This window comes from Ochotona curzoniae, unplaced genomic scaffold (assembly GCF_017591425.1).
Source record: "Ochotona curzoniae isolate NIBS_2020 unplaced genomic scaffold, NIBS_Ocur_1.0 scaffold_4937, whole genome shotgun sequence".
Taxonomy (NCBI): domain Eukaryota; kingdom Metazoa; phylum Chordata; class Mammalia; order Lagomorpha; family Ochotonidae; genus Ochotona; species Ochotona curzoniae.
Window position 1 is genome coordinate 232,227 of NW_024467126.1, and position 23,786 is coordinate 256,012.

The 23,786-nt window shown below is 47.4% G+C and overlaps 2 protein-coding genes across 2 annotated transcripts; both read right to left on the reverse strand.

Moving 5' to 3' along the window:
• Window positions 1–147: 147 nt before the first annotated feature.
• Window positions 148–6,187, reverse strand: LOC121150109 (phospholipase A and acyltransferase 2-like). Its single transcript, XM_040970789.1, has 3 exons — window positions 6,179–6,187; window positions 3,843–3,951; window positions 148–449 (listed from the first exon to the last, which is right to left on the reverse strand). Exons 1-3 carry the CDS (start codon window positions 6,185–6,187, stop codon window positions 148–150), a joined length of 420 nt encoding a protein of 139 aa, XP_040826723.1.
• A 10,436-nt stretch (window positions 6,188–16,623) lies between these two features.
• LOC121150110 (olfactory receptor 5W2-like) lies at window positions 16,624–22,851 on the reverse strand. Its single transcript, XM_040970790.1, has 3 exons — window positions 22,835–22,851; window positions 17,983–18,343; window positions 16,624–16,875 (listed from the first exon to the last, which is right to left on the reverse strand). Exons 1-3 carry the CDS (start codon window positions 22,849–22,851, stop codon window positions 16,624–16,626), a joined length of 630 nt encoding a protein of 209 aa, XP_040826724.1.
• Between the last annotated feature and the right edge of the window lie 935 nt (window positions 22,852–23,786).

The following is a 23,786-nucleotide window of genomic DNA, read 5'->3' on the forward strand; positions in this document are numbered from 1 at the left end:
CTCCATCTCCATCTGCACTGGTCTGGGTCATCCACTTGTGTGTCACTCTTTACACCAGAATGTGACAGCTCCAAGGATGAGAAGTCCTTCTCTGCTGTCTTGTCCTGTTGCCCCCTTAGCCCAGCCACATCAGGTGACCAGTATCTGTCATGAGCACCTGACCTGGGTCAGATGAGCAGGGACCTGGAACACCTGGTCGCTGCGGGAGACCCCATAGCGCAGCTCGTTCACAAAGTGTTCGCAGTTTTTGAAGATCAGCGAGTAAGGCACCTCCTTTCCCACTTTCTCCATGGCCAGCTGGACAATCGTGTTGGGAGGCCGTGGCTTGTACTTGTCATCGTGCTTGTTATTGACCCGGTACCTGTGCTTCCCAGCCACCTCAGACAGCAGTTCCTTCTTCACCATGGCTGTTTTAGCAAAGGCACACTTGAGACCTGAAACACCAGCTCCTGCAAATTGACATGTTAAAACATTGTGTCAGCCAAGAGTAGGGTCACTGGGGCTGAGAGCAGGTTCCAGCTCAGGCAGCCTCAGTATCCTTGGCCACATCCCCAAGGACCTGTCTGTCCATCTTGCATGGGCTGAAATTCAGGAACAGGTCAAACCCAAGCCTGGATGGCTTTTTGGGAAGTCACCAGGGTCCCAGGTCTCTAGTTTCTTTATGGACCATATGGGTCCATATGTCCCTAGTAGAATCAGGGTTTGAGCTAGTAGACAGCCAGGTCCCCATCACCAGCCTAGAAAAAGTCACTGGGCTCCCCAACCAGGACCAGCACTGTGGGAGCACCTGCAGGTGAAGGAACATTTGCAGTAGTGTGAAAGAGGATCCCTGAGCATGACCGAGGCTCACCCTCAGAATCTTGGCTCACTCACCATGAACCCTAAACCCAGCCCTGTCCCACTCATGCCCCAACCAGGCCCTAGACCCTGTTCTATGACATGTAAATGGAAGGTACCAAGGCAGCTGAGAGCTGTGACCTTAATTCCCCAATTTTCTGATTCATCTTTCCCCAGAGGTCCCCACCTCCTCAGTTTCAACCAGGCTACTGCTAAGCTGAGCTGAAACAATGGTTATCAACCAAGCCTGAAGCTACCAGCAGGGAGCACATGGACCCTGGGCCACAACCTAAGCAGGTCTGCTGAGAGCTGGGCCCTCCCTGGGTGCTAGGGTCCATCAGCCCTTCCTCCGCAGGCCTGTGGGACATGAACCAGTACATGAGGGCACTTTTGTTCTTGACTCTCTGTGTCACTGCCCCTCAAATACAGGATTAATTTGTGTTGGAATCTGTGGTACATCCCGCTTGTTACCGACATAGCTGATACTCCAGCCTTCATATGTAGGTTTTTCTAATAAATGCTGTAAATTCAAGAGCCTCATGGCTAATATGATGGCTCATCCTCTGCCTAAAAGCACCAGCATCCCATATGGGAACCAGTTCTTGTCCCAGCTGTTATACTTCCCATCCAGCTCCCTGCTTGTGGCCTGAGAAGGCAACAGAGGACAGCCCAAAGACTTGAGACCCTGCACCCATGTGGGAGACCCAGAGGAGGCTCCTAACTCCTGGTTTCAGACTGGTTCTGTTCTGCTCTAATTTTTGTGGTCATTTTGGAAATGAACCAGTGAATGGAATATCTTTTTCTCTGTCTCACCTTTCTCTGTAAATCTGACTCTGGTTAAAATAAATAAATTTTTTTAAAAAGAAATAAAACTACATTTGGATATATATTTCTGAAAGTTAACCAAATGGGAGGCCCCATTTGAAAATGCCCTTAAACCACACTCCCACAGTCACATAAATTAATCTTAATTTTTACCCAAAAATGCTGGTTTTGTGCGTGAACTAACCTACTCTCACATGAATAAGACCATCCATAGCTTGTGGGCAATCAGGTACAAAGACGCTCGACCAGCACTCCCCATCGTAGGGGACTGTATGTCTGTGGTCCCAAAACAAGCAGGCAACATACGTGCAGAGTCTTCACAAAGTTCATGGGAGACCCAGCACAGTAGCATAGTGGCTAAAGTTCTCACCATGCATGTGCCGGGATCCCATATGGGAGCCAGTTCATGTACTGGCTACTGCATTTCTCATCCAGGTTCTCATTTAAGGCCTGAGAAAGCAGTCGAGGATGGCCTGAAGCCTTGGGACCCTGCACCCATGTGGAGACCCAGAAGAAGCTCCTGGCTCCTGGCTTCGGATCAGCACAGCTGTGGCTGTTGCATCCACTTGGGGTGAACCAGCAGACAGAAGATCTTTCCATCTCCCTTTCTCTGTGTAAATCTGACATTCCAATAAAGTTAAATAAGTCTTAGAGAAAAAGGTTTGTGGGAAACAAATCATGAAAAAACTGCATGGATTTCATTTTTTTTAAAGATTTATTTTTATTATTTTTTCATTGGAAAGGCGGATATACAGAGAGGAGAGACAGAGAGGAAGATCTTCCGTCCGATGATTCACTCCCCAAGTGAGCGCAAAGGGCCGATACTATGCCGATCCGAAGCCAGGAGCCTCTTCTGGGTCTCCCACGCGGGCGCAGGTTCCCAAAGCCCTGGGCCGTCCTCGACTGCTTTCCCAGGCCACAGGCAGGGAGCTGGAAGGGAAGCGGGGCTGCCAGGATTAGAACCGGCGCCCATATGGGATCCCGGGCGTGCAAGGCGAGGACCTTTAACCACTTGTGCCACCGCGCAGGGCCCGATTTCATTTTTTTTTTTAAAAAAAAAGTAGGTTTCCCTGAGCCTTTCAAAGACTCTTTATGCTTCCTCCTTCATGCTATGCCTGCTCCAACCCAAGCTTCTTGCCTAATTTGGCTTGAAGTCTCCCAGTCCTGAATTCTTCTTTCAATCTACAATAAACCTCTCAAAGCTACATACACTTGTGTACACACACCTGCCGTGTAGCAGCCCAGGACATACAGGGGTGATCTATTTCATCTGGGTCCCTACTGTTTCAGTAGGTGAGTGGCTTCCAGGGTCTACCACTCTCCTTGAAGCCATGATGCTCCATCCTTGCACCTGCACCTGCTCCTGGCTCCTGGGAGGAAGGGAAGTTTATCCTGGCTCCACAGAGAGTGCAGCCACGTGCTCCAAGTCAGTCAGTGAGCAGAGCAGCCAGGATCCCCCTGCGTTATGCTTCCATCACACAGCACAGCCAGCCAGGGTGGACTGTTTGAAGGAAGTGACTGCTGTTGGCTGTGGCTTACTCCTCCTGAACAACCAACACGTAGGCTATTAGTCACATGATGGGATGTTGAGCAGGTAGAGAAGGATTGCTCAGAGTTGAACACCCCTGCATAAGAAAATAAAAATCGGGCCCGGCGCGATGGTGCAAGTGGTTAAGGTCCTCGCCTTGCACGCCCGGGATCCCATATGGGCGTCTGTTCTGGTCCCGATGGCCCTGCTTCCCATCCTGCTCCCTGCCTGTTTCCCGGGCAAGCAGTCGAGGACGGCCCAAAGCTTTGGGACCCTGCAGCTGCGTGGGAGACCTGGAAGAGGCTCCTGGCTTCGGACCGGCAAAGCATGGGCCGTTGTGCTCACTTGGGGAGTAAATCATCGGATGGAGGATCTTCTTCTCTGTATATCCGCCTTTCCAATAAAAAAAATTTTTTTAATAAGTAAATAAATCTTAAAAAAAATAGAAAAGAAAAATCAAGAGCCATCTCTCCACCAACTGACTGATAACAACAGGCAGCCTCTGACACACCCAGCAGGGAAAGGGCGATTAATTCATCTGAGTCTTCCTGAGTGCCAACTCCACCAGTCAAGAAGCAACAGGCATGTGTCCATGCCTCTGTTTACCCTCCCGATCTCAGTTAGTGTAATTGGAAGGAGAATGCTCACTTACCTGAAGGAACCACATGAACCACATAGCCATGTCCCACGCACACGGCCCAGTGTTGAAAGCCAAGGAAAAAAATCTCAATCAGATCTCCATCTTTTGGTGTTTCTGAAACCTACAATTGAGAAGGCACAGACAGGTAGGAGTAAAGCTTTGAAAAGCACATTTTAAAAACTGATCTGCAAGGATTCCTGACCCAGTCTGCAGCCTGACTCTGCTCATTGCTCCAGGGACAATGCAGCACTCCTCACACCGGGAACAACCCCCTCAACTTGCTGCCAGCTGATGGTCCATGAACGTGTTTAACAGAAACCATGAGTTGGTGAAGAGGATGATGATCAGTAGGATCACGAATGTGAGTATGGTACACTGAGTTGCACATGAATGCATTTGATGTACTCAGCATGTATGTGTCAGCAGGTGACCACTGATCTCTCACTGGCTCTTCTGGCTCTTTCAGCTACTTCTCTCTCTCTCTCTCTCTCTCTCTCTCTCTCTCTCTCTCTCTCTCTCTCTCTCCTGCCCCTCCTTCTCTCTATATTTGTGCCCTTAGCAATCCAGACCATCCCAGGAAACCTGAGACAGCTGACATCGGGGCTCAGGCCAGAAGCAGGGTGACAGATGGCAGGTGTGCCTGCAGTTCCTAATGGGGCAGTGCACTTCAGCTCAAGCAGAAGGCATGCTGCCCTTGGCACAAGCGTTCTATTTCTGGACCACTCTGAGGTCACCAATTGCCACCCCACTCTTTGACTAAGCTGAGCCAGGCCACAAGGGTGGGGACAACCCTGATCAGGAAGCTGATCCACAGCTGAGTGGTGCAATGACCATTGATTGGGGACTGGTGTCTGATACAGCTGGCAAGACATTGATGGCCAGATCAAAAGTCACCTGGAGGAGTGGGTATTTGGGCACAGAAGACACGACACATCCAGGACACTGGCATCCCAGTTTCAGGTGTCTGAGTTTGAGTCTCAGCTCTGGTCTCCATTCCAGCTCCTGGGAACCAGAATGTGATTCTTCAACTACTCAGATCCATGTCATGGGATGCTAGACTCGGATGGGGTTCTGGGCTCCTGTCTTCAACCAGGCTGTAGTAGGCATTGGGGGCGGGGAGTGAAGCAGCAGATGGGAGAGCCCTCTCTCATTCTCACTCTCCAGCTCCTCTCTCCCTTTCAAGTAACACAAACAAACAAAAATAATTTTCCTTTCCATAGTCAGTTTGTTCATAATGGCACAGATTTCAGTTATCAGAAACGCACAGATCCACATTGGCTGGATCATATCAAATACTTCGAAACCCATATGTTCATATCGATATTTCTAAAACCCATGAGGCATCATTGAATGATATTAAGGAATCACCATGCTATTCCACAAAGCTGGTAAATAAAGGACAAGAACCAGGAACACTCCAGATCAACTGTAGTCAAGAAACCTGATTAAAACCACAACAGGGCATGGTGCAATGGCTCAGACACTATATCGTTGCCTCACATGTGCTGGGATCCCATGTGGATGCTGGTTCATGTTCCAGCTGCTCCACGTCTCATCTGGCACCCTATTTGTGACCAGGGAAAGCAGCAGAGGATTACTCATAGCCTTGAGACCCAGAGGAAGCTGCTGGCTCCTGACTTCAGAACAGCTCAGCTTGGGTTATTGAGATCACTTGGGGAGTGACCCAAAGGATGGAAGAGCTTTCTATCTATCCTTCTTCCTGTAAATTTGCTTTCTAATAAAAATCAATCAATTACACATGAACCAATTTTTGGGAAAAAAAAAAACACAAAATGCAAAGCCAAGGACAGACATATGCCATAGTGGTTAAGTCATTTCTAGAAACATTGGCTTCCCCTACCAGAGGACTTGGTTTAAATTCTGGTTACTCAGCTGCCTACCTAGCTTCCTGCTACTGCACACCCCACGATGCAGCAGGTGACGGACCAAGTGTTTTAGTCCCTGTCATCCTCAGCTTCCTTCCAGGACCTCCACCACTGCCCACACAGCTGTGGGCCAACATCCTGAACACAGGCTCCCCACACCCCGCCGCCACACTGCACCCTGGGAGGCCAGGAAGCCACTAGGAATGCAGCCAGAGGACACTTGGAAAAGCACAAATTCAGACCCTGGCAGGTGCTGCCGTCCCCTCCCCTGCCTCTGTGGACCAGGACCCCCACCGCAGCTGAGGCCAAGACAGCTTCTGCGCTCATGTCCCAGGGCCAGGATTATGCGAATGCTACATGTGAGGAAGTCAAGTCACAGGCTTCAGAGTGCCATAGCTGCCAGCTGACTCTGACCCATACAGAACAACCCTCTCCCCACTGGTACTATGTCTGGGGACTCACCGAAGCCATCCTGTGTCCAGCAGATTATGCGTGTGCAGCCACCTGCATGCCCAGCCTTTTATTGGCAATGAGGAGTTTCATTTTCCATCCTCCACCTACTCAAGCATGGAAATACTTCACATCAAAGACCAAGGTTCATATGCAAATCATTTGGTCATCAAACAAGGGCAGGACACAGGTATAGAAACTGGTAGGAATGAGGAAACCAGAGTTGAAGAGGGACACTCCAGGAGGGGCCTAGGTGTGGTCAGGAACATCAGTGGGTTAATCCCTGGTCGACAATGCCAGCATCCCAGACCAGAGCACTTGTTCAGTTCAAAGGTGCTCCAAATGCAGTACTAAGTGTCTGCAAGGGCAGCGAAATGACCCAAGAGCTTGTGTCCCTGCACCCATGTGGGAGACAGGCTGGAGTTCCAGGTTCCTGCCTTTATCCTGACCTAATCCTGGCTGCTGATCCAGTCATTTGGGGAGTGAACCAGCTAGTGGAAAATCCTCTCTCTGTAACTCTACGTTTCAAATACGTTAAAAATCTCTTTTAAGAAATCTTTATGGGCCCGGCACGATGGCGCAATGGTTAAGGTCCTCGCCTTGCACGCCCAGGATCCCATATGGGCGCCGGTTCTAATCCCGGCAGCTCGCTTCCCATCCAGCTCCCTGCCTGTGGCCCAGAAAGCAGTCGAGGACAGCCCAAAGCCTTGGGACCCTGCACCCGCGTGGGAGACCCGGAAGAAGTTCCTGGATCCTGGCTTCTGATCGGCATAGCATCGGCCATTGCGCTCACTTGGGGAGTGAATCATCGGACGGAAGATATTCTCTGTCTCTCCTCTCTGTATATCCACCTTTCCAATAAAAATAAAATAAATATCTTTTTTCAAAAAAAAAAGAGAAAATTAAAAAAAAAAAAAAAGGAAATCTTTATCCAAGAAGTCGTTAAAGTCATCTGGACAATAAGATGCTGGACTCTGTGCTGGGTATGTGCTTGCAATGAAGGAATTTCAACTGAACTTGAACTGTGGTTATGCAGAAGGTGGAGGAATCCACCATGTAGGGAGGGTTTTGGGAGGGGCGAGGGAAATCCCAGAGCCTATAAAACTGTATCACATAATACAATGTTATTAACAATAAAAAAAAAAAACTAGTGAGTTGTTGGAGATGGAGAGGGTGAAAGGGGAAATCCCTGAATCTAAAATTGTATCACAAAAATATAAAAATTTTAAAAATAAAGAAAAATGTATATGCAAATCACACCAAATATGGTAAAACAAATCAATACTCAAATTTTTAAAATAAAAAGTAAAGAACCAAATAACAAAAAAAAATCTTTACCAGGCACTGTGTGATAGCATAATGGTTAAGGTTCTCGCTTTAAACGCAATGGGATCCCATATGGGTGCCGGTTCTAATCCCGGCAGCTCCACTTCCCATCCAGCTCCCTGCTTGTGACCTGGGAAAGCCGGGGCAAAGTCTTGGGACCTTGCACCACATGGGAGACTGGGAGAAGAAGTTCCTGGCTCCTGGCTTCAGATCGGCACAGCACCGGTCGTTTGGGCCACTTGGGGAGTGAATCATTGGATGGAAGATCTTCCTCTCTGTCTCTCCTCCTCTCTGTACATCTGCCATTCCAATAAAATAAATAAATCTTAATATATATAAATAAATAAATAAATAAATCTTAATATATATTTACCAAGTCTATTCCGCTGACTACCCATAGAGGTAGCTGGTGGGAGGGAAGACAGCCCAGGCCTGTGACCAGGGACTTTCACATTGCCAGACACCCTGAGGTTACTGACTAGTACCCAGGGTGCCCAGGGTGCTAGACAAAGCCCTCTGGCCATCCAATAGCAAGCTCTGGGTCTTTGGGTTATGGACCTATACGGTGTCTGGTGGATGGCACAGGTAGGGGTTGTAGGAACCTGAAGGTTCATGTCTAGGTGACAATGACTCCGACGGACTCCATGGTTATTGCCACTGTTCTTGCAGGTAAGTAAGAGTGCTGAGACTGAGTTGTTTGGAGTGAGGAATGGGAATACCTTTAAGGGTCAGACCAAAATGTCAGTTCACATGGGAGACCTGAGCTGGAGTAGTAAGCATCAACCCATCACCAAATAACACTCACAGGCACACACTAAGACTTGGATGGGGCCCTCTTGATAGGGTTGGATCAAGGTGCCCACCAGTGAGAGTTGGGAGGAATGGGTGATGTGTGGCTGGGCCATGACACTGAGCAACATGTGAGTGAATCAGGACTAGAGGCTGAATTTGAGGGGTATACAGGTTCTCACTCCTGTGGAACAACAATCTCCATTGGCATGCACAAGAACTGTGTCTGCAGACATGCCTGGTTTGTGTACTAAGGGCACATCCCAGCTGGGTTGGGGTTCCCACTTGTGAGCACAAGAGCCAGTATGAGGGTAATAGTCTAGGCTGGACATGGCTGCAGTCTCCCTGGGTATGCGTATGGACTGGGTCTGGGGAGTGCCAAATTGGGTTAGACTCCAGCACCCACTGGTACTCATGAGAGTCAGCATGGGTGTACAATGGGCTGGGCTAGGTTTCAGTTCCCACTGAACCATGTGAGGGCTGTGTCTGGGTGTGGACCAGGTATGTCTGGGCTATGACACCTAAGGGTGAGAACCAGAATGGGTGTAGGCTGGTTGGACAAGGCCATTGTTCCTGCCAGGACAAGAGGTGGACAAAGTCTACCTGGGTCAAAGACCCACTGGTGTGTGCAACATCTGCCATTGGGAGGACACCTGATAGAGGAGTTTGGGAAACTCCTTTGTCAGAACACAGTCCTTGCACAGGAGCTGAAGACCCAAGGCAAGGAGTGACCCATTTCAAGCCAGGTTATAATACCCACTGACTTGCATGTGGGTCAGGTCTGTGGGTGGATCAGGCTGGTGTAGTTCATAGCATGTGCTGGCAGATCTGAGAACTGTGACAGGGGCAGGGCGGGGGTGGGGGAGGGCATTGGATCACAACCAGTTCATATTAGGGCTGGGACTGGGGCCTGGCTGGGCTATAGGACCCACCAGCACAAGCTGGAATTTGGGGCAGTCTTACTCAAGCTAGGCTGCAGCACCTGCTGGTAGATGCTAAGGTGATGTGAGCCGTGAGAGCCAGGGGGAGGTGGGTACTGGGTCTGAGAGCCCTGGGGGTAGGGGATCCTGCAGCCTGGGTCTTTAGCATGCTTGTGTGATGAGTGTTGGGTTTTTGAGCTCCGGTTGTGAGGATTCTGGCAGGGCCCCGGTTACCTTCAGCTTTGGGAATGGGGTATCTGGGGAAGCAGTGGTCTCCTGGTATGGGTCCTTGGTCCTCCTGCACTGTGGGTGCTCTGTCGAGCCACTGGAGTATGGGATCTTGTTGCCTGGCCAGGGTCCTTAGCTTGCCTAGATGGTAGGTACCATGAGCTTCAGGGGCAAGGGATCTGGCAGGGTTTGGGTTACTTGTCCAGGAGCCATGGCACACCTGCATGCTGTGGGCTGGTTCCATGTGTCCTGGGATGGGAGTTCCAGTGAACCCGTGTCACATAGCTCATATCCTTGGCCTACTGGCACAGTAGGGACCATAACTGTGAGCATGGACTCAGAAGTGCCTCCAAACCTGACTGATGTTCTTCGGCACTTTGAGAACTGTTTGAGAACTGTTTCTCCTCAATGGAAAAGACCAAGTAGTGTTCCCTAGCACAGATACACGTGGAAGATAGGGCAGATCATTGAGGCCTGCTTGGGATATCTGTAATATCCTAGAGAAAGGAGGAAAAAACCAACTAAACAACTACCCCTGCCAAACAATGACAGCAAATATCTGGGTGAATGCAGACTCTGAGGATCACATGTCAGCCAATGGACATTGGAAATGTTCTGCCAGAGTCCATCTCCAGCCGAGTTCAGAGCTCGGGAAGGGTGCATGGAGTCGGCGATAAAGAAAGACACAGACACAGACACTTGGTGCGTCCTCACAACAGCTCAAGAAAAACCTGTCCTTTTGATTTACTCAAAACCCCTCTCAAGCTTCTGCACAAGCAACTATTCCATTTTTACTTTAAGACTAAGGGGGCATGTACAGACCTTTGGTCACTCCGTCTGCACTTCAAGGCTAAGCAGGTTCCCCTAAAGATAATTCTGCAAAATACTGTATTCATATTCTTCAAAGCAAGCTATTATTCATTTTTCAACAGTAGCCATGGAGCAACAGCCAGGACTCCAAGGCCAAGGCACATGAGATTACCTGCTAATCAGTAGTACTTTCCCACCACATTTCTACTTCTACAATTTACCCATCATTTAATGGGAAAATAGGTTACAAGGGAAAAACCCTAAAATCCAAACAGATATTTCAAATATAAAATCCCCCTACAACTACAGACTCTATAACCCCATAAACAATGAGACAATAGTCAAAAGCATTTTTCTTCAATAAAAGCATCCTTAATTCCTCTAGCTAAAAATTATAAAAGCGGCTAAAACAGTTGCATTTTCTATGCTCCAAAAAAATTGCTAGGATAAGCCAGCCTTTGAGATAACAATAACAATATTTATTGCCATAGCAGTTTCAACTCTCACTCCCGTCACTTGCATTAATATTTAGGATATATATCAAGCCCCTTCTCAGAAGGTGTGCTACGTGTCTGGGCCAAATTCTAAGACAATGGTTAAGTACCCAATAAGGTGTCCAAAAATGGTATGGGCTTAATTGTGCTCCTGTGTGTAAATTGTCAAAGGCCCACTCACCAAGACATTATCAGTGACATTAACTCTCAAGCTCACATTGGTGACAAAAGCCATCCCACAGGGGCAAACAATGCCTCAATAGATTACAGATTTCTTAGTGGGGTAGTTGAGTGTCCATGCAAAAAGGTGGTGAAACAAGATCAAAGTGGCCAGAGAGAAATCCACCTGGCCCTGCCAAACAGGTGGAAGTTCCCCCGGCCCCTGCCAAGCAGGGGAGCTGTTCTCTTCACACCTTTGTGCCATCCACACCCACTGCATGGACCTCACCAGTGTTCCCTCATCCTGGGACTGGTGAGAGCAACAACATTTCAGAACGACCATAACCACCGGGTAGAACCCTCAGAGTGTGTGCCACGTTGGTCGCCCGGCTTGATACTGGATGTACATTCTCCATCCTTGGGTACTGGAGAAGTTTGAAGGCTGAGTTTGGCCTCTCCCCTTATCCTCCCATTTCCCCCAAACAAGAAGGAGATATAAAAAATTCGCAAAACACGATCACACTATTTTCCCCTAACTTTTGATCTATCCCATCTGATGTTGGGATAATCTAAAATTAAAAATAAAGAAATTTTGAAAAAGTGGCCAAGTTGCAAGTAGAGAGGAGAGAAAGAGGAGTGACAGATCAGAGGATGGGCAAGGGGGAGAGCCTGGAGCCCACAGGGAGAGTTTCCCAAGGGAGTGTCCACTGCAGAGTCAGCCAGAGGCCACACCTCTGCTGTGGGCACGCAGCACAGGAAAGCAGGGACTAGGGTGTTTGGAACCTGGGGCCATGACTTGGACAAGGTCCGAACAACAAGCAGAGAAGCCCAAGTCAAATACGGGAAAGATGGTATGCTTCATGAGAGAGCAGCAGGGGCTAGCAATCACACAGCCAGGCTTAGCCTCCAGGCCCTGAGACAATGGGGGTCTTGGAAGAGGGGCCACCTGCTGTGTAGACACAGTTTTTGTTCTTTTTTTTGCACTTGTATAGTTTATTGCTCTGTATGTGTTTTAGTGACCATTCTATTTGGGTTTGGGCTTTGTTGTTTTTTTAAATTTTTGTTTTTGATGATGTTTACATAGTTGATCAGGGTAGTAAAGGCCAAGGATCGGGGAAAGTGGACAAGACCATTGTCTACACATTTTCTTCTTCTTCTTCTTGTTTCTGGGGAAGAGAAGGATACAGTGGAAGAGATTACACGCAGTCTCCCCAGTACCTGTTGACATCCCAGGCTCCCTGTTGTGGAGCATGCTCTGAGGGTTTTGCTTAAGTGGTTTCGATAGCTCTGAGATGCTGTTGATATTGCTGCTCCAAGGATGAGGAAATCCTGCCAAGGTCAATTAGCTGGCATAGTCTACCTCAAAGTCTCCATGTGTCCAAAAGTTTGCCGTCATGTTTCACTGTGGTAGTGGATTAATTTGTTCTGCCCTGCTTTCTCTGCACACCAATAGGTGCTGTGGTGCAGCCCAACCCTGCCCATGACGTGCTAAGCCCTCAGGTACACTGGGGGGAGCTGAAGCCCAGTCACAGTGACACCCAATAACCCTCAGTGGATCAGCCCCCAGCTCTGGGCCTGTGCCTGTCAACATGTGCAGTAGACTGTCCGGTCTGTCCCACATCCCCTTCAGATCTTGCACACATCATTGGAGTGGAAGCCTAACTCTACCCAGCAGACTCCACCATCTAGCCTACATTCATGCCAGTGGGTGCCGTTGTTGTCTAGCCAGGAGCACCTCCAGTCCTGGTTCTCACATGCATCATTGGAAGGTACAGCCCATCAGAGATGTGCCCACAGTCTCCACAATGGACCCACTCCCTGTGCCAGATCTTGCACACTACAGGCAGTTCTACAGTCTAGCTTGTCAGGACTTGCCCTATTCTAGCACTTGCCAGCTCACTGTGGCAAAGCCCAACCCACCTGCCCTTACTCTGGCTCATGCCTGTACCAATGGATAAAATCGGTTAGCTCAGCATGATCTCCCCCAACCTAGTTCTCACATGGCCAATAGATGTTGTAACCCTGCAAAGCCTGGTCTGCCCCAAGTCCCAGCTCTTGTACTCATCAGCAGAAGCATTGGTTCTGCAGGAGAACCCCCCATTACTCCTCTGCCTGGCTCTCACACCTCCCCTCATCTCATGTGTGTTGGTGTGTGTTGCGGCCCTGTTTGCCATGGTCTGTCTCACCTTGGCACCTGGCCTGGCCCAATTTGCCCCTGACCCAACTTGTGCTGGTGGCAGGTGCCACCCACCCAGCACAGTCAGCCTCCAGTCTCAGCCCAAATATGAACTGGCTGGTGATGTGGTCAGATCCAGCCTGTTCTGCACCCCATTCTGGTTCTCATATCTGCCAGTGGATGTGATGAACTGGTGCAGCCTGACCCACTTCCAGGCTTGAGCCACATGTATGTTGACAGGTACTGTAACCTTGTCTTGTCTGGACTGCTCCTTGCCTTTGTCAGGTTGCACCCTGACAAAGGAGTTCCCTAAGCTCCTTGTTGAGTCTCCTCCCTGGGGCAGATCTTGCACACACCAATGGGTCCTTGACCTGGGCTGACTTCATCTACTTGCTGTCCTGGCAGAAACGGTGGCCTTGCTCAACTGACCCTAACCCAATCTGGTTCTTACTGTTGGGTGTTACAACACAGCCATACCTAGTCCTTATACTGACACATCTCTCACATGGCCTAGTGGGGTGAGCCAAACAAGCTCATTCTGTTGAAAATCTTCTCTGGCTCTCAGAAGCACCAGTGGATGCTGCAGTCTAGCCTCGTCTGGCACCCTCCAGACCCAGTCTACCCCCATGCTGAAGAGCACTGCAGCCATTCCAAGCCCAGACCATCACACCCATTCTGGCTCTCACACTTACCAGTGGGAAACATAGCCCAGCTGCAGTGACCCCTTAGTACCCCAACCAAGCCTGCTCCTAGGCACAAATTTTGCATGTGCCTGGGGTTGCTCTGACTCTGTTTGGCATAGCCCATCCTCTGAGTTGACCTTTTTCCTCAGATGCTACAGCCTGGACTGACCCGTTGCTCCCTCAGTGCCAACTTGCTGGTGAGTGCTATAGGCTGGCCCTGCCCAGTCTGCCCCTACCCCGACTCGTGGAAACCAGTAGACGTGATAGCTGAGGCTGGCATGTCCCACATTCCAGCTAGGCTCCTGCATTTGCCAATGAGCTTAGGTTGGCCTGGTCCTGCTCAATCCATTCCCTTCCAAAACCAACCCACGGGCCCGGCGCGGTGGCGCAAGTGGTTAAGTCCTCGCCTTGCACGCCCGGGATCCCATATGGGCGCCGGTTCTAATCCCGGCAGCCCCGCTTCCCTTCCAGCTCCCTGCCTGTGGCCCGGGAAAGCAGTCGAGGACAGCCCAAGGCTTTGGGACCCTGCACCCATGTGGGAGACCCGGAAGAGGCTCCTGGCTTCGGATCGGCATAGCATCGACCCGTTGCGCTCACTTGGGGAGTGAATCATCGGACGGAAGATCTTCCTCTCTGTATCTCCTCTCTGTATATCCGCCTTTCCAATAAAAAATAATAAAAATAAATCTTAAAAAAAAAACAAAACCAACCCACACACTTGGTAATGGCTGGAGCACCCTGCCTGGTCTGACCAACACCCAGGACTCAATCACATACTCACCAGTGAGAACTACAGTCAAAAGCAAAATAATCTTAAGGTCAGGCCTGTCTCATGATACTTGTAAACTCTAACAACACATTTATTTCGCAGTATATGGTTTCCGTGAAAGCAATCTCTATTTCACAACAAAAGGTCCCATGTTCAATGCTTGTAAAATCATTGAAGTTGGTTATTGCAAAGGTCTATATGAAGAGTCAGAATCCAGGATTTCCTCATCTCCAGTCATAAATGTTTACCCAGAGTGACTTATAGAGAGTGATTCAGCATGGTTTTTTTTAAACTTCACAGCAGCACACTGCTGGCTTTTGTATCAACGTCTATATCAAAAATCTTTCTCACAATTGGAGAGAAGAGTGCCTACATTAAATGTATTATTCAAGTACACCATTATCAATGGAGTGCTTGCTGTAGAGATTCATTTCTTTTTCTTGAAAAGGCTGTTTTATAGAAAGAAGGAAAACAGAATCAAAGCTCTTTTATCACTTCTGTTGATTTTACTGGTTTTTTCCACTTATTTCTTTGGTTTTTGTGCTTGACACAGGACGGCTGCACACACAGAATGCAATCCTCAGCTGGAGGAGTCACAGTCATCTTGGAGGCAGTGGTCTCACAGAGGGACAGGTGGAAAAAGAACTTGAAGGGATTGAGATCTCCACGAATGGAGATTTGACGAGTTGAGGGAAATCTGATAGGAGTAACAGAGCTGAGAATTTCAGGACGGTGGAACATACTGTGCTCTTCAGTTTGCTCTCCAAAGCTTACTTACCAGAGACTTTGTTTCCCCTAAAAGAACAGTGTCTTGAGGTCCTTAGGATTTTGTTTCCAGCCTCTCCAGAGCTAGTCAAGGTCTCCATATCCATATGAATTTTTTAAATTTCATTTTGTTTTTAATGTTATACACTTCCCTATGTATTTTTAATTGCTGTTTAGGCCAGAAAATCAATATTTCTGCTTGATAGAATCTTTCCTTGTTTACTCTCTATTTAGTTCATATGTAGTTTTTTCACTGCATGTTTTAAAGTGCTACATATTAATTTCAATGAACTTTTATACAGTTCTTCAGTACATAAATGGTGGATTTCTCATAAAATGCAAAAAAACATACTTACATATAAACACAAAACACATAATGATCCTAACAATATTTTAATGAATAAATAACAGACTTCAAAGAAACAAAATGAAACTTTTTCCTAATATACAGTAATTTCCTAGTATACAGTAATTTTCAGAAACTGTAAAATATTGATATGTTTTGATGACTTAAACATGTGGAATCATATTTTGTTCTTATTTGATATAAGGACTTTCACTGAATGTATTATTATATAAATGGCGACAATGCTCACATTTGCATATAACCTATAAAACCTTTCCGTATACTTCAGAGCACATCAAGACCACTTATATTATCTGATACAACAAAAATGTTAGGTAATGGGTTGTTATTCCCCCACCTTTATGCAATAGAGAGGAAAAATAGCTGTATATGTTCATTGCTGTGTTTTTGACTGAAGATTTTCTAGTTGTGGATGATTGAATCTGTGAATTCAAGACCCTCATATGTGGAGGACTCATTGCATTATAAATATTTGAGACAAATTTATATAATTATATTTAATTTGAAATTTTTGTTGTTGACGTTGTTGTTGTGGCTGTTCTAACTCATACCCGTTGTTGACCTTGTTTCATGGCTTCTAAATTATGGAAATGCATAGTGAAGGAGTACTGGGGTCTATCATATACAGATGTGGGGAAACAATGGAATATACATCCCTGCTTTCAGATGAAAGATGGATTCCCAATGAAACTGTTGGACATGTGTAGACAATGGGATGCTGGACTCTTTGACACTGTCTATACCAACAATGTTGGGGTAATTTAAATAAGAGACTGATAGAAATATAATTCCATATGAAGGGTTACACCATTGTAGTAACAGGGAAAATCTGTCAGGGGTGGGAGTTCTGGGGGAATCCCAGCCAATACAAAATTGTACCACATAATTCAAAATTCAAAATGAAAATATATTTAAAATATTTCATTTGAATAAATATGTATAAACGTTTATTTTAGTGCACGGATAATTACTTAGGACAAAATTTTATTCTTCAGGTTCTTTAGAGCCTCTTTCACATCCTTGTTCCGAAGGCTGTAAATTAGAGGGTTCAGCATGGGGATCTCTGGGGTGTAAAACAATGAAGTTATCTTGTCTTGATCTAGAGAGTAGGAAGAACTTGGTCTGAAGTACATGAAGAGCATAGTTCCCTGGAAAATGGCGACTGCAGTTAAGTGGGAGGTGCAGGTAGAGAAAGCTTTGAGCCTCCCCTCAGCAGAGGGCATCTTTTCTTTATTATTATTACATTTGATTGTATAACACAGTTTCATAGACCCTGGGATTCCCCCAACCCCTCCCCCCATGGTGGATTCCTCCACCTTGCTGCAGCATTATAGTTCAAATCCAATCCTCATTCTTTCATTGAAAGCATATACTTTGCACTTATTGTCCAGATAAGTTCAACAATTTCTTGAGCAGACCATCTCTGGTCTGAAGGCAGAGCTGGCAAAATATCATCCTGACCAATTAAAAGCCACAACATAACATCAACAACTGTTTACAACCTTATGGAGTTAAATGACATGGTACTGAGTAACCAACATGTTAATAGGAAAATGCAAGTTCTTAACCACATCTTGTGACTATTTCATTGACATTTCAATTTTAGTGTATACACAACTGGTTGCTATACACCTTAAAATGGCTATTGGGTACTATTCAGCTGTCTTGTGTCCATTTTCCTTTTTGTATTTAGTAGTTTATAGTGTTGAAGCATAATTTTTACTGAACTTGGTGGTTTTGGGATAGTCCTTATTGGCTTATAACTCTAACAAGGCATATATCAACAGTTAAGGCACAGAACAGTTTTAGGAGGGGTGTGCAGAGAAATTGTAATACCTTAGTGAGAAGTAATTTATGTTCATGTCCTACCTGGTAAGGTATATGTGGATCCACACTGACTGTTTCCTGTCTGGTACTAAGCTTTCCTTGTTATTCTCTGTCTATCCAATCCAATTTTTTTTTTGGGGGGGGGGGTGCTCTGGAGCGATCCTTATGGTCACTGCAAGAGAAGGTGGGGATCCTAAGTTGGAACCAAGCAAGGATCAGAGAAAATTCCTCTCCCAATTCCCGAAGGAAGTGTACTGATCTTCTGTCTCTATGGGCCGCTCAGGGCTCCTGACTGTTGTTTCAATGACCTTGGATCCTGCGAGGAAGGATTTGGACTTCTTCCATCCCATGTGGGAGATCCAAACGGAAGTAGATGACCTCAGAGTTCTCGGCCTCCGAAGGCACTCCAATGCCCCGTGGTCTCCTTGGCAGTTGGGATGCAGTCCTTGCTGCCCTTGCTGATAGTCCTTGGTGAGGATCTGGGAGTCTCCAGGGTTGGATACAAGCCCCCTCCTGTCAGTAGAGGGCATCTTTAAGCCTGATGAAATGATGCAACAGTAAGAGGCAAGAACTCCTGAGATAGTACTCAGTTCAGTGAATCCAAACACAGTGAAGATCACCAACTCATTAACCTGAGTATCTGAGCATGATAGCAACAGCAGAGGAGGGACGTCACAGAAGAAGTGATAGATCTCATTAGAACCACAGAAACATGAATGAAATGTCAGTGTGGTGTGTGTCAATGCATCTATCATTCCCACAAAGTAAACCCCAGCCAACAGCTGGAAGCAAGTCTTGGTGGACATGTTGACCATATAGAGCAAGCTGTTGCTGATGGCCTGGTACCTAGCAAAGCATTTCCTCCTGTAAATACAGCAACCACTTTAACAGGGGCTGAAGTTCTGATTATTTAACCCTATCATCAAATTGATCAATGTCAGAAGTTTGTACTATGTAAATTAATTAGGTTAAACACAATGCTTCTCTCTGTGTCAAAATGCCAATCAAGACCCTGTGTGGTAGCCTAGCAGCTAAAGTCTCCACCTTGAAGTGCTGGGATTCCGTACAGGCACCAGTTCTGAACCTGTCGGCCCTGCTTCCCATCAAGCTCCCTGCTTGTGGTTTGGGAAAGCAGTCGAGGATGGCCCAAAGGCTTGGGATCCTGCACCCATGTGGGAGATGCACAGGAGACACCTGGCTCCTGGCTTCAGATCGGCACAGCTCTGGCCATTGCAGCCACTTGGGGAGTGAATCATTGGATGGAAGATCTTCCTCTCTGTCTCTCTTCATCTCTGTATATCTGACTTTCCAACAGGAAAAAAAAAACAGAATTCATTTGTTTACCTACAAGGATATATCATCCAGCTATAATTAAGGTTATTCATTCATTTGTTTTTTTTTTAGATTTATTTATTTATTGGAAAGTCACATATACAGAGTGGAGGAGAGACAGAGAGGAAGATCTTCCATCCAATGATTCACTCCCCAGGTGAGCGCAACAGCCGATGCTATGCCGATCCGAAGCTAGGATCCAGGAACCTCTTCTGGGTCTCCCACACGGTGCAGGGTCCCAAGGCTTTGGGCTGTCCTCGACTGCTTTCCCAGGCCACACGCAGGGAGCTGGATGGGAAGTAGAGCTGCCGGGATTAGAACCGGCGCCCATATGGGATCCTGGTGTGTTCAAGGCGAGGTTTAGCTGCTAGGCCATGCCTCCGGGCCCAGAAGGTTATTCGTTCATTTGTATCAGAATAGAATTGGAGGTCTTTAAACTGAGTAAAATAAGCTGGACATAGGTTCCAAAACAGCCCTGAGTTTCTGTGACTACCATTCTATTTCAGGAACATTCAAATACAACAGGAGTATAAAGATGAAGATAGAATTCTTCCTTTCTGCTGATCAAAGATTTCTGCCCCTTCTGCCCATCGAGTGCCCACAGTTGTCATGTTATCTGGTGTCCATAATCAGCCACCTGCTGTACAGATGGAAGCTTGTGAGCTCCTTGCTCTCACCCTAACGTAGTGCAATTGGTCAGGGAGGAAGGGGTGGTGGAAAGTAATGCCAGGTAAATACTCCAGCCCCTCCATACAGTTGTGGCCCTACATAAATGGTGATTCTTCAGACATTCTGTTTGGGGCACAGAGGACTTGGCGTACAGCCCCAGCATCCCATATGAGTACCAGGTTGAGTTTACTTCCAAACCAGCTCCATGCACCTGTGCTTGAGAGGGAGGAAGTGGAGGATGGTCCAAGTGCTTGGGCCTGTGATGAAACTGCAAAACCAACCAGGGGCCAGATCTTCCTTCAGGACATTAAGGTCAACAGGTGATTGTAGGGGTGTCTTATTTGGTAACCACTGTTGGTTTGGGTGTTGGGAATCCGTCAGAGTGTTGCACTTTTCAACGAGACAATGACAGTGATCTGCAAGCCAGAAAACCATATTGCCAAAAATTTGCAGCCACTAAACACCGTGTCAGTGACCTGCAAGCCAGGGAACCGCATGACAGCCATCTGTGAGCCAGGGATTGAAAGCCACTGTACTGCTTGCCAGCGATCTGCAGGTAGGGAACTGCTTTCCAGTGATTGGCGAGCCAAAAAAACACACGCAAGTAACCGATTAGCCAGAAAACTGTGTGCTAGCCATCTGTGAGCCAGTGAACCACGTGCCAGTGATCGGTGAGTAAAGAAACCACGTGCCAGCGATCCATGAGCCAGGGCACGTGTGCGAGGGATTGGCCAGCACGGTACTGCATGCTAGTGATCTGCAGCCAGCGATCTGCCAGTGAGGGAAACCCGAACCAGCAGTCTGCAGCCAGGGAAACACTTGAGAGCCATCCAAGAGCCAGGGAACTGAGTGCCAGTGGTTTGTTAGCCTGGGAACTATAAGCTGGGGGTCTGCAGCCAGGGTAATGTGCGCCAGCTGTCCAGGGGCTAGGGAAACACGTGCCTGCAATCTACAGCCTGGGAACTGCTTTCCAGCGACTGGAGACCCAAGAAACTGCCTGCAAGTAATTGGTTAGCCACGGAACTGCGAGTTGGTGATCTGCAGCAGGGAATTGCGAACCAGCAAGCCCTGAGCCAGTGTACTGCATGCAAGGTAACTGCATGCCAATGATCTGCAGCCAGGGAACTGCTTAGCAGAAATCTGCAAGCCAAGGAACTGCGTGCAAGCCTTCCACCAGCCAGGAAACTGATTTCCAGTCATTGGCCATCTAGATAAACACATGTAAGTAATTGTTTAGCCAGGGAACTGCATGTTAGCAATCTATAGCTAGCGAATCATGTGCTAGGTATCCGCGAGCAAGGGAACCATGTGTAAGAGATCCAAAATTCATGGACCTGCATGCCAGCGATCCGCAACCTAGTATACGGCTTGCCAGTAATCTGCAGCCCGGGAAGCATGTGCAAGCCTTCCACGAGCCAGGGAACTTAGCGTGGGTGAATGGTTAGCCAGGGAACTATGAGCTAGCATCGGCAGCCAGGAAACTGCATGCCAGTGATAGCCAGACAGGGAACTGCGCACCAGCCATGCTTAAGCTAGGGTACAGTGTGTCTGCGATCTGCAGCCAGGGAACTGCTTCCCAGCAAATGAGGAGCCAGGGAAATGCATGTGAGTAATTGGTTAGCGAGCTAGCGATCTGGAGTCATGAAATCACACACCATGAACCCTGAGCGAGTGATCCTTGTGCCAGCTCAGTGTGGGTGGGTGTGCCAGGCAACTGTGTGCCAGCGACCCACAGCCAGGGAACCATTTGCCAGTGATCAGCGAGCCAGGGAACCACATGCCAGTGATTGGATAGCCAGGAAAGGGTGAGCTGGTGAGCTGCAGCCAGGAAACCACATAGCAGTGATCTGTGAGCTAGAATACAGCTTACCAGCACTCTGCAAGCCAGGGAAGCAGTTACCAATGATCTGAAGCCAGGAAACTGTGTGCCAGCCTTCTGCAACCTGGGGAGCCGCATGGCTGCAATCTGCATCCAGGGATCCATGTGCTAGTGATCGATCATTAATGGAACCACGTGCCAGCGATCCACGAGCCATGGCACACCATGCAAGTGATTGGCCAGCCAGGGAACTGTGTGCCAATGATCTGCAGTCAGTGAACCTCATGCTAGTGATCAGCATACCAACGATTGGTGTGCCAGGGAACTGTATGCCAGGGACCGGAGAGTAAGGGAAATGCATGCCAGAGTTGGGTAAGATTGCTAAAATAACATTCTTGTGGTTCATGTAACTTGAACAAATCCCTAACAGGTCAGGGCCTTAGAGAAATCTCCCACTTTGTTAGAATGTTTGAGGAAGACTTGAGGTTTGCTTTATTAAGACTCTAACCAGTGATTTATAAATTACAGGCTTCTAATTGTCATGGACATTAGGAAAAAGCCCCTAAGACTTGCAGCTGGACCTGAGAGCACCCTGGACATCCTCTCATATGTGGCCCCAAGGTCTTTATCACAGGTAAGGAGGGTATCCCATAGTAGAGCAGGGGGCTAACAGGATGTATGTTCTCCCGGTCCTAGCAAGACCCCTGCGGCTTCAAGTACTTTCACTGCAAAACCAGTGAAGACTTCAGAAGGTTTGTCACAAAGGACACCCAGGACCGTGTCCCAGCTGCCTAGGGGATCACTGGAAATGTGACTGCCCTCGAAGGCCGAGAACTCCAGGGTCAGCCATTTCCTAGTAGATCTTCCACGTGGGACTGAAGCAGCCCAGGCTCCTCCATGGGCTCCAGTGACACATCTGATCAGCACCCAGGAGCCCCGGGCGGTTCTCCTAGAGAAAGGGAAGCCTACAAATTCCCTTCTGGACACAGGAGAGCAACTTTCTCTGTCCTTAGCTCTAGCTTTGGCCCCTTTTCCTTCATTACAGTGACCTTAATGGTCACTCAGCAGCCCAAAATTAGCTCCAATAAGGACCTTTGTTCTTACATGTTTCCCTCTGATGGAGACTAATCCAAAAACTGGAGCATCCAGTAAAAGGTGGGTCCATGACTGTTCAGCCCATGCCGCTGGTCAGGCTCTCCATAGGCCCATGTTTGCAAGTCCCCTTTTTATGTTTTCTGCTGGCTTTTACAAGAGTAGGACACCCTGACTGCTCTGATGCAGAATTTAGGTCTTCCTCACATGCTAAATTTTTGGGGATTTCTCTGCTCACCTGCATAAGATGTCTGCTCTGCAACAGTCAATATATGGCTTCTTGGAACTATGGAGCTCTTGGATTACTTGCCGCTGTTGTAAAGTGTATAAAGTTCTTTGTGAAATCTTGCTAGAATGTCATATGAACTTGTGAGATTTCTCATCAAAAAGCAGAAACAAGCATTGAAGAAGGCAGGATTGGGTTTTGGCCGAAGGTAGCTTACCTTCCAGATGACCCCATCTTTCCTAGGTTTGGTGAACATTTTTTTTTTCTTTCACAAATTATTTTACTTTTTTTCACAAATTATTTTGATATTGATTACTAAGGGGAGGAGTTTATTGAGCCCTATGGGTGTTCGATTAGGGTGAAGAGAGTCAAGATGGGATGAAGATAAGTGAGATACGTGTTTCAGTTTTCCCCTGTGTCCATTGGGCTGAGTGTGTGCACTGGTTCTTGCTATCAGACTCTCTCATATCCTGTGGACAGAGCTGGTCTTTTGATGTCACCTTGGAGACCTCAGTGGGGAGAAGAATGTTGTGAGAGTACTGCTTGAATAGCCTTGATATCTACCTCAGTTTTCCCACAGGGATGTATGCTTATTCTAAAGCCTGAGCTCAAGCGTTGTCCGTCTGTCTTGTTTTCTGTCTTCAGATGAGGCATTCGGGGTCCTCTGCTGCATCAGATGAGCTGCCTGCCTTGGTCACTTCTGCATAGCTGCATATGGTCTCCATTATTACACAAGAGTTGGTGGCTGAGGTGGTCCAGTCCCACAACAGGTGTGAAAAACAGAGAATCAGTGATGGTCTCTATTTTAAAGTGTTCAGAGCAGGGGGAAATGTTCTTTGCAGTGAAGCATTTCCATCAAATCTTTTCATATGCAGACATAAAAAATCAGCTTTGTTTTTAGATTTAATATTTAGTGTTAAGCTAATTTATTCATACACCATCATTCCCGAATATTCTTCTCATGGCCTCTTTCACATCTTTGTTCCTCAAGCTGTATATGATAGGATTCAGCATGGGTATTAAAATGGTGTAAAACACAGACACTATCAAGACATTCTGCAAAACATAACTAGATCTTTTCGTACATACATAGAGAATAAAGACTGCATGATAGCTAAAGACTGGAGTTAGGTGAGAACCACATGCAGCGAAGCCTTTCTGCCTTCCTT

What these genes read in the sequence shown, in the direction of transcription:
- LOC121150109 (XM_040970789.1), bottom strand. An exon ending in GGTTCATGTGGTTCCTTCAG is followed by an intron (nt 450 to 3,842) that starts GTAAGTGAGCAT and finishes GTCAATTTGCAG; the next exon opens with GAGCTGGTGTTTCAGGTCTC.
- LOC121150110 (XM_040970790.1), bottom strand. An exon ending in CTACTGACAGGAGGGGGCTT is followed by an intron (nt 16,876 to 17,982) that starts GTATCCAACCCT and finishes AATAAAGAAAAG; the next exon opens with ATGCCCTCTGCTGAGGGGAG.